The sequence below is a fragment of the Megalops cyprinoides genome, chromosome 12 (genome assembly GCF_013368585.1).
Source record: "Megalops cyprinoides isolate fMegCyp1 chromosome 12, fMegCyp1.pri, whole genome shotgun sequence".
NCBI classification, from domain to species: Eukaryota; Metazoa; Chordata; class Actinopteri; order Elopiformes; family Megalopidae; genus Megalops; species Megalops cyprinoides.
The window spans coordinates 22,654,694-22,665,683 of record NC_050594.1 but is presented as its reverse complement, the minus strand read 5'-3'; the positions used below and the strand labels follow the sequence as shown (position 1 = coordinate 22,665,683).

Sequence of the window (10,990 nt, the reverse complement as noted above, 5' to 3'; positions counted from 1 at the left end):
TACAATTCGACTTGAATTACAGATGACATCGAGGTCTGGAACAAAGGGAATCGGTGTTCCAATCATATTCAAGACACGTTAAACAATCGATATTACATCAGCTAGATCTCTTTCCTCTCAGTGCACCAATATTATTACTTACTGGTTTTGATTCTGCTGTATGGATGAGGCGGGCACACCACCCAGTACGTCGTTGTTAGGTGGAGTTACGCGCAGGAGACACGACCAGAGTGCCGGTGAGGCACATGGCAAATGAGGAGGTCTCTGCGGCAGTGAAAGTAATTTACCATACCATCCTCTCTCTTGAGCGAACACGCCACTACAGACAGTATTTTAGCATGTATGGGGGAAGCATGAATAATTAATGTCTGAATGGACTAGTTCTGTGTCACACGTAGGCCTAGTCATCTCTCACGTGCTACCAGTATTTTATGGCCTGACTGAACAGTAAGATAGACAATGAAACGTGTTTTTTTTTTCTATAGATCAATTTTTCAAGTACAGGGAAATACCCATCAGCAGAGGTGGACACCTCGACTTCAGAAAGTAAAAGTCCTACCACATATTTGTTCCACCCATGCACTACACCAGCTGAATTTAATTAGCACAAGAGTGTCATGCAGTCCTTTGGTCCATTTAAAAAGACTGCTGAAAGGACAACCCCATTACCTGCGTGGATTGCTCTTCATATTGTTGTTAGAAGTGTGGGTTTCTGTTTGTTTCCTATTTACATGGTGATGATGCATATTTTTTGTGGACCTAGTCATGCCATGCATGGTATTCTCAACCCATACCTGTGATTCACTCATATTCTTATCTCGGGTTAAATGGGAGATGATTTTGATCTTTGCGGTTTGTTTGTCTTGTCTTGCTCCATGCTGTGGGTCTTGTATTGCTCCATGCTGTGGGTCTTGTATTGCTCCGTGCTGTACTCAAGCTGTATTTTAGCTGTTCATGAGATGAGATCACTTATTTAATTTAGTTAAGTTTTTTTTAGTTATTTAGTTAGTTAATAGTTGGCTCTGTATCAAGGATTGAGTATTGTTGAACTGAACATGTTACACAGTGATGTTCTCAAGTAATTTATTCTAAACACTATGCACAACGTACATTAATACGTGGAAAGGTAGGAATATATCCTGTGTCAAAATATCTGCTTTTTACCATATGAATGTTTTGTGTAAGGCAGTCAGCCTTCAAAGTCTCATCAAGTGTCTGAGTGTTTTGAATGACACATAGTATTGGCGTTAAAATCCCTGAATCAGTCCCTGTTTGTCTAAAAATAGCAATGTATGCTTTACAGTTTTAAGGGAGGGAATGTTAAGTTATTATAAATACAGCAATTATCAATGTTTAGTCTACACCAGAGGAGCAAGGAAAGCATGAAAAGGGGCAAAATATGTAAAATATACAATATATTTTGTATATATTTTCCATATTAATTATTTTATATTACAAATAAAAGCTATGGATTTATATGTAATACGCATTCATGTGTAATTCATCAATGATAAGTTCATTTGAGGCTTGACATTCTAAGCTTTAAATGTGCTAGTTTGAATAAATCACTGAGCTCCATTGATTCTGATGAATGAAGTTTCCTGGCTGGTTGAGTGGAGTCATTGCTCTGTGTTCAATTGCACAGACCCCCATCTTTAAACCCAGCAGCTGCGCACACATAGAATGGCTGTTTAAATCAGTCGATTCTTTATATGAATGCAGCTAGTTACAAAGGAATTCTGTTATCTTATGCAACTGGAGGCATCATTGACTATAACTTTTAAAAAATAAAAATAGCAAACCATTACCATACTGTAGTGAATCCATTTAATTATGAATGAAATTTGCAGCACCCCCTAAGAATTCACATTAATAAGTAATTATATAACATCTTATGACATCTTCAGGATAATGACCACATGTGCTAGTGTTAATTAAAAATTCAAGTGCATTTTTTGTGTGGGCAGATTTATTTTCTCATATGAAGTGCATCCAGAATGATCCAAATGAACAAGGACTAGGTGGCTGTTTGGCAAATAATTGAGTTTGACAAGAAAATTACTTGTGTGTTTGTGTGCCTGTCAACCCTCTCCAGTAACGAGAAGATTGTCTGTGCTGAAGTTATCAGAGCCTGAATTCAATGAAAACTCAAATACCAAAAACACTTATTGTGGCGCATTCAACACATATACATGTTTCAAAATAATACGACATGATATGATGAAAAAATACACTGTAACCAAATGGAGCAACATAATGAGAATCCTTTCATACTCAAGAGCAGAAACTCCCCCCTGACGTTACAGATTGTGCCCTCCTGTTTAAGATTAGAACATTGATTTCCACGAATACCGCGTTTTACACAAAATGGTTCTAATTAGGATTAGCGCTGGCAGAATGTTATGCTTGGGGCAGGGAAGTACCACGACTCGATCTCTTTCTTTTCCATCAGCTAATCACCGTTCACCTCTGATCCAGCCTTTAGGATCAGTTCTCGGGGGGGAAGAATCCCGGCGTGGTTTTACGTGTACGCGATGACGTACACGCGTAGCAACCAGCATGGCGACGGGGAAAGCTTCTCTGTAGTGCGGTGTGAGAGCAGTGGATTGGACGGCGGCGGGTGTGCGTCCTTGTCGGCATCTGAAGAGGGTTTAGGATCGGATAGGTAGGCAGGTTCATGAAAAATAAATACAGAGACAAGCTAGCTAGTTATACGGGACAACAAAGTACCGTTTTAACTAAATAAGCATTGAAATGAGAAAGTACAGGTAGCTCCGTATGCGAGTAACATCAAGAGCATGGGATATACTAGACCGATGGATGCAAGAAAAGGTAAATTGTGTTTATCCGTAAGAGCTTTAGAGTCAGCTGTTTTCCTCATATAGCTAGCCGGCTAGCTACTTGGCTTGCGGGATTTCTGTTCACATATCTGTTTTGCGATAAAATGGTTAACGTTAGCTAGCTATGTAGACTAGTACACATTCATTGCAAGAATTCCAACATAATCCCTGTATTTAGCCCGTTAAAGGCAGTTGTGAGATCTTTTGTTAGCTAACTAGCGAATCGTTATCTGACGATTTTGGTTATGATTTTATTCAATAACCATTTTAATGTTTGTTTTAGTGAATGTCCCACGATACAGCCTAGCTGGGCCATTCAAGGGACACATGAGTTTCAAAAGCAGCCGTAAGTCATCGTGTTGGCTAATTAGCTAGTCTAGCTAGTGATAATTTCATAGAGATAACATGAATGCTGTCCTCGGCCGATGGCGCTCAATAAGTGCTTCCACTAGTTTGTCACATTAAATTCAGATGTACTAGTCTTTGCGGCATTCTCAATATACAGATATAAAATATTGAGTATGTTATACGGTAACGTTTTCCAGAATATGGAATAAATTGATATTATAAGAAAACAATAACGTATACGCGTGGAAAAAGATTAATCTTTAAAAATAAATGTCAATATATTGTGCATGTTCTACGATATGCAATGTATAGGATCTTTTTTTTTTTAATAGCTAGCTATTACAAGAAAAACAGTAACTTGTAAAGACATGAAAAAATAGATAAGGAATAACAAAATTCCTCACGTTGTGAATGTGTTCCAGCTTACTGCCCAGGATCTTCAAGCAAACTAACCTACCAGTACCTCATTGAAGACCACATGGTATCCCATTACAAAAAGGTTTACTCAGCCAAAGGTGATAAAACGTCGAAAAGACATGGTTTCCTTCAATTTAGCATGACATTGTGTGTACTTCATTCAAAGTGATTTGTGAAGCTCGTTGTGTTAAATAACTTTACAGTGCTTTACTCATTGTAGCAAAAGCTGTCAACAGACGACTAGGTCACTTGATATCCATAGCTACCTCCTTTGCAAAGGAGATGAGCTGACACTGATGTCAAGTGTAAGCTGACATTAGTAATTTGATTCTAAAGGTGATGCCCATACCAGTGCGTTTCACACTTTTTGTTTCAGGATCTTCAGCTCTTAGCTCTGACACCAACACGCTTGAAAGTTTCTGTCCAATGGAGCTGCTCGAATCCACCAAATTCAAACAAAAAGTAAAATCTAAATTGTGAAGTAAACTAATGTCATGTGGAATCACCCCAAAATCAATTTGCTTATTACTGATTACCTATATTTTATGTAGTACAAATGTTGATTTTAATTGATGATTTTGGTAGCACATTGGTCTGTAGAAGGTCTGTGATTTGTCTGTTGATGACATATTTCTTTTGTAAATTTTTCAGCTGTCGTGGACTCAACAGTACCTAAAAGTTTGCTAAGCAGTGTGAAATGTAAGTAGATAATTTTGTATTTATGATTGATAGAATACTGTTAAAATACATTGTAACAAAATACCATATTAAAACACTGCTCATTGCAATTCCCACACCTTTGTCTTTCAGGACTTGACTGAAAGAACATGAATTGTTTTTTATACAGCTTGTTGAAAGGGGTATCACTTACCTAAACAGTAGAGCAACCATTTAGAGTTGGCATTGTTTGTCTACGCTAAAAGAAATGAATCCATTTAAATGTATGGTGCTTTCATCCATCTGTAAATGTCCCATGAGGTTTAGACAATGCAAGCATACATTATCGTCATGATGGTGATTACAATATTGTATAAGAGCAGCTAGATCATTTTAAATGTGATGCTAAAAGTACTGTGGAATGTTTTGTTTGGGAATGGGACTCATGGACTCCTGGTTAAGACCCTGGCTGTCATTTTGAGGCACACATAGTTTTAATTGTGTGTTATACCTTACAGGGTGTGATTTGTTGTCCTTTCACACTCGTGTTTAACAGATGCTGACCAGCAGCGACGGGAGAGGCTGAAGAAGGATGTGGCTCGCTATGAGAGACGGGTGGCCTCAATGCGGTCGCTGTCCCAAAAGAGCAACAGGAGCGACACAAGGCCCTCCTCCACCGAAATGGACAAGGTATGGGGACAACTGAAATTTCAGGCATTTCCACAGCAATGTATTTCCATGATGTTTGGGGAATTTTGTTTGTAGTGAATTTGTCACCTTTGTCACCACATTTGTCACCTCCACTTTGAATCAGCTTATTCATGTTTCCAATGCACGTTCAATGTATGTCTTCTGACTGTGATGTAGTATCAAAATTAAATGATTTTCCTTGACATTGTGTGGTGTAAATGTATATTTTGGGCGGCAGTGTAGCATAGTGGTTAAGGAGCAGGACTCGTAACCAAAAGGTTGCCGGTTCAATCCCTGCTGGGACACTGCTGCTGTACCCTTGGGCAAGGTACTTAACCCACAGTTGCCTCAGTAAATATCCAGCTGTATAAATGGATAACATTGTAAAGAACTGTAACCTATGTAAGTCGCTTTGGATAAAAGCATCTGCCAAATGAATAAATGTAAATGGTCTGTGGGAAATTTGTACTGTATGGGAGTACTGCTTGTTCATGTATGGACTGAATGTCACGTGCAATTTCTTTGCCACAAACAGACTAGTAACATGTTTATTTCCTCATTCAGAATAATATTTAATATATAATTCTGTATATTACATATATTCTATTTAATGCTATACATACAGTAGTGCCATTTTACATTGTGAGAGAGGAGATAGCCCAACCTTGTGAAATAGTGAATTAAATAAAACTTGAGGTATGTTTACTGTCACAAATAATCTATACACCTCAGCAACCTGTTTCTCCTCTGTCTTCACAGAGTCCTACATTTATGCAAAGGGATGAGACTGCTTATCCCTGTCTGGGCAGCTCCATGATATCCACCCCCAGATTCACCACCTCCTTCCATTCCAAACAAATAGTTTATCCGTCGCGCACTGACAACCGATCGTTGAGCCCTCCGCACCGATACCGCTCCACTTCTGAGTTCAGCTACCGGAGCCCAGACTCACAGAGGCAGCAGTCGGTCCGTTCCTGCATGACTTCCACCAGCCAGAATGGATTCAAGGCCTTCCAGGATCCCGCTCAGAAGACTTACAGTGGCGATCTTCTGCAGAAGCACTCCCATTGCTTCACCGAAAACAAGCCATTCACCCCCAGGACACTGAAAACAGGCGGCAAGTCCTTTCTGTCCCAGTATCGGTTCTATACCCCTCCCCGGGGGAAACAGAAGGCCACAAGACTCACTCATCAGGACACATACTATGGAAGGTATGCTGGAAGGATTTTTGCACTAAAATGGGGAAGGTTTCACTTTAATTTGATTGCATTGCTTACAAGGTTAGTGATGTGTGTTGCCATAGAAACAAACATAAAAGAACCCTTCAATCTGATCCCATTTGATAGGAATTTTCTCTTTTCAACCAAAGCTCAAGATGTAAGGCATTGAAAATTCTAGCATACAATATATATATAAATAGCAATGTTAAAATCATTTGCACACCGAAGCAATTTCTAATATCTTTGTTCAATTTCTGATCTTTACATATTCCCATATCAGAGGAAGCTCACCAGAGGAGGAACTGGATCTACTCCAGGTAAGTTTGGTTAAGCCCTTTAAAGACATTCTACAGCATGTTTTACCTTTATAAACATCATACCTAAAAAATCAAGATTAACAAGTTATATTGTCTGAAATATACACTCAGTGACCACTTTATTAGGTACACCTGTACACTTACTTGTTGATGCAAATATCTAATCAGCCAATCATCTGGCAGCACCTCAATGCATAAAATCACAAAGACATAGTCAAGAGGTTCTGTTGCTATTCAGACCAAACATCAGAATGGGTAGGACATATGATTTAAGTGACTTTGACTGTGGGATGATTGTTGGTGCCAGACAGGGTGGTTTGAGTATCTCAGAAACTGCTGATCTCCTGGGATTTTCACGCACAGCAGTCTGTAGTGTATAGAGAATGGTGCAAAGAAAACATAAATGTCCAGCGAGCAGCAGTTTTGTGGATGAAAACGCCTTGTTAATGACAGAGGTCAGAGGAGAATGGCCAGACTGTTCCAAGCTGACAGGAAGGCGACAGTAACCCAAATAACCACATATTACAACAGTGCTATGCAAAGAAGCTTTTCTGAACATACAACACGTCAAACATAGAGGTAGATGGGCTACAGCAGTAGAAGACCCCTCTGGGTACCACTTCTGTCAGCTAAGAACAGGAAACTGAGGCTACAGTGGGCACAGGTTCTCCAAAACTGGAAGGTAGATGATTGGAAAAACATTGCCTGGCCTGACGAATCTCGATTTCTGCTGCAACATGCAGATGGTAGGGTCAGAATTTGGCGTAAACAACATGAATCCATAGATCCATCCTGCCTTGTGTCAATGGTTCAGGCTGGAGGTGGTGGTGTTATGGTGTGGAGAACATTTTCTTGGCACACATTAGGCACCTTAATACCAATTGAGTGTTGTTTAAATGCCACAGCCTACCTGCGTATTGTTGCTGACCATGTGCATCCCTTTATGGCTACCCATCTTATAATGGCTACTTCCAGCAGGCTACACCATGCCACAAAGCACATGTCATCTCAAACTGGTTGCAGGAACATGACAGTGAGTTCAGTGTACTCCAATGGATTCCACAGTCACCAGATCTCAATCCAATAGAGCACCTTTGGGATGTGGTGGAAAGGGACATTCGCAGCATGAATGTGCAGCCGACAAATCTGCAGCAACAGCGTGATGCTGTCATGTCAGCATGGAGCAGAATCTCTAAGGAACCTTTCCAGCAACTTGTTGAATCCATGCCAGGAAGAATTCAGGTCGTTCTGGGGGAAAAGGGGGGTTCTACCCATATTAGAGAGGTGTACCTAATAAAGTGGTCACTGAGTGTAGATCTCATATTTTGCAATGGATACTGAAATTCATTTCTGGTTTTCAAGAAACATAGACCCTGCACTAGTCTTACCGTACCTCCCTTATATGATACATAGATCAATCTTAGAAAGAGGAAATGCAGAAGGGAAAGATTTATGTTAAAAGGAAGTAGTATTTAAATATTTACTATCCATAATTTTTGAAGAGGGACAGTCCCAGATGAAAGATAAACATAGGAAACTTAGCATTTAGTGTGGCAAAGGACAATGTGAGTGTGAGACTCAAAAAACATGCCATATTTAGTGTGGAATGTGCTACTATGAAGAGTTGAGGCCAGGACTAGAAGATGCTGCTCTTCAAGGCTTCTGGAGTGCATATGTGGAGCCATGCAGATAATAAGCTGGTCAGCTAGAACTACAGATGAAGTTCTTGAAATTACGAGGGACTGAAATAGTGTTTAAAAAGACGATGACAAGGAGAAAAATGTCTGTTAGTTGGAGGTAACTGAAAGACAACTTGCTGAAAGAAGTTACTGAAAATGAACAGAAGGACAAAGGTCAAAAGGATGTGGGTTGCAGAATGTTGTTTTTATTGTAGGCAATATGTAATCAGATTAGAAACGATAAGGAAAACCACATCCCTTACAATGTTCAAACTGTTAGGTGATTTTACTGTGCTGAACACTGATACATTTTGTTGTATGCTTTTTTATAGCCCTCTGGTGCTCTGAGGTGTGCTGTCAGGCTAAGGCTGTGAAACAGTTGTGCTGATGATAGTGCTTTTCACCATTAGCTGTGAAAAGTAGCCAATGTGCACCTCACACCATGCTGTTTCCAAACAGAATCTCTTGTGAACCTAGACTGTTTGTTTTCCATGCACAGGAAATGGGTAATGAGCGTGAGTTTTCAGACGATGAGCCCCACAACCTAAACCACTCTGAGCTTCACATCAAGGATCACAAGACCAGATGGAGGAGCAGTGATCGTCTTCACTCATCATCTAGGTGCTTTATGAGCTGATTGGTTTCAGATTGATGTGCAGTAATGTGTGTGTTCTGTCTCTTCTGCTCTGATGTCATACCTGAAACATGGACAAGTTTAAGAGTGGGGGTTGTGTTTCATTCATAGGGTTTCACCAGAAGGAATGAAATCCCCTTTGATGAAGAAAGCGGCTACAGAGTAAGAATAAGCACCTTTGTGTGGTCACTACTATGGCTACAGACGTCCTGTATTTCTTCTGTCTTTTGCCTGTATTTCTTCAAACGCAGTCGCTGATGTTGAGGTGGCTAATAGGCTGATATGTAAAATTAGTTAACCCAAGGAATACAATTCATAAGACATTTTTGCAGTATGAAATGCAGATGTGCTTAACAACATCAATGCTTAATGTCATTTATTGCACATGTTTACAGCAGATTAACTTTACAGTAATGTATTTCACAAATAATGCTTTGTACCCTTTCTTCACCCTATAACCATACCTGTTTACAGGGAGGAAGAGTTACTGTACCTTGAATTTATTGCTGATGTAACAAATGACATCTTATCAAGAGGACTCTATTCTAATAGGTATTTATTTTGGGGAATACACACCCTTTCCAACGTGACACATTGTTGCTGTAATGCAAATCACAATCTTTTTTACTTGTGTAATAGGTATAATGGATAAAAATTGGATGGACAGATATTAAAATTCTTCTCAAAATTATCAGTGAATTTACGAGTGATTAACATTCAAAAGGTACAAGTAATCGCCCACCAAGTTGTGTTTCACTGTTTGTGTAATTAAAGCCAGTGTACAGCTGTCTGTATGTCATGCTGACTTCTCCCTTTTTAGGGTTTTGGAGCGTGTGTTTGATCGTCAGATAGAGATGAACAGACATCGACTAGATGAGGTAAGAATGCAGAATATCAATTTACACAGTGCTTTTACGGACGCATTGGAATTCATATTTTTAACCTTTTGTTTAGATATTACATATGGCTTCAGTACATTCAATTTCATTATTTCTGAGTTGTGAAGATTGACTTTAAGTAGGGATAGTCACTTCACACTTTCTTCACATGTATTTAGTAATGTAGATTAAGGGTATGGTAAATTTTCAAATTCATACACAGACATGAAAATCTTATTTGTGATGTGAGACTTCTTTAAAACCCTCTGACACAGTTTCGTTCTGTGTTTTTTCATTGGAACAATGTACTTGCAAAGATTTCCAACCCCTTATTTACTTACTTACTCAAAAATACAGTGACAGTTATGCCAAATTTATGCTCAAAATGGAATTTACAAATGAGTAGCTTCAACAAGTAGCTCTAGTTGGTGGAAACAGTCTTTGAATCCTGAATCTCGGTCTTGTTTTTCCAAAAAGGACAAAATGCGCCACCTTCTGGAAGTTCTTCACAAAGACCTTGGAGGGCCTTCTGAGTCCTTCTCAATCTGTGCAGAACTTGAAGAAAAACGGGAAAAACACCTACCTCTTAGCCGCCTTTTACATCTGGGACAAGAGGCAACCAAAGATCACAAACTTTTTACTCGCACTAAGTTTTATGATGACTCTGGGGGACTTGAAAATTTAATTCATTCATCAGCCTCCCTTCCAGTACCAGAGGACTATGGTGAGAACAGTGATATACATGGGCAAAAACAAGGAGCCGAAAGCTCAGAAGAGTTTAATACTCATTCTGACCCTAACTATGACCTGGACAACAGTGGAGAAAAAGACAGTGTTGGACAATCAAAAGAAGTGGAGGACCTGGAACGAAATTTGGAAGAATCCTTATTTCTGTCTGAGGAAACTGACCCCCAGGGGGTTGTTGAGGAGGACCAGTGATAGACTTCTGATTCCACTCATTTTGTTACACACTTCCAATGGTAGAAATGGACAATGTCTGAAGTACATTTATTTTAAAGTTGAGTCTTTCCAGACAGTCTATGTCTCAAATCTTCATTAGAAGTGACATTTTAAAACAGAATCTGATTTTAGATTTGCGTGTAAAAAATAATAAATTGAAAAAAAAAAACAAAATGCAGGTGCAGGGATATTGCTTAGTTCTTGTTGCACAATACAGTGATTGGTATCATCTGCCATTGTGACACATTTGGAGCAATCATAGATGATATCTTTGCAACAGAAAAGCAGCACACCCAATTTACCTCAGAAAATAAACTGGCCAAAGGGTGCAGATTCATTTATAATCTTGT

General features: G+C 39.3%; 1 protein-coding gene across 1 annotated transcript; it reads left to right on the top strand.

The window, feature by feature from the left end:
- Window positions 1–2,591: 2,591 nt before the first annotated feature.
- On the top strand, window positions 2,592–10,619 carry spata7 (spermatogenesis associated 7). Its single transcript, XM_036542287.1, has 12 exons — window positions 2,592–2,832; window positions 3,124–3,186; window positions 3,611–3,703; window positions 4,257–4,304; window positions 4,819–4,952; window positions 5,712–6,163; window positions 6,453–6,489; window positions 8,668–8,789; window positions 8,914–8,964; window positions 9,277–9,354; window positions 9,623–9,680; window positions 10,158–10,619. Exons 1-12 carry the CDS (start codon window positions 2,799–2,801, stop codon window positions 10,617–10,619), a joined length of 1,632 nt encoding a protein of 543 aa, XP_036398180.1. The 5' UTR covers window positions 2,592–2,798.
- Window positions 10,620–10,990: the final 371 nt, after the last annotated feature.

Coding starts and splice junctions, on each gene's coding strand:
- spata7 (XM_036542287.1), top strand. CDS start 2,799: ATGGGATATACTAGACCGATGGATGCAAGAAAAG. Junction 3,187..3,610: donor CATGAGTTTCAAAAGCAGCC/GTAAGTCATCGT, acceptor AATGTGTTCCAG/CTTACTGCCCAGGATCTTCA. Junction 8,790..8,913: donor CGTCTTCACTCATCATCTAG/GTGCTTTATGAG, acceptor TTTCATTCATAG/GGTTTCACCAGAAGGAATGA.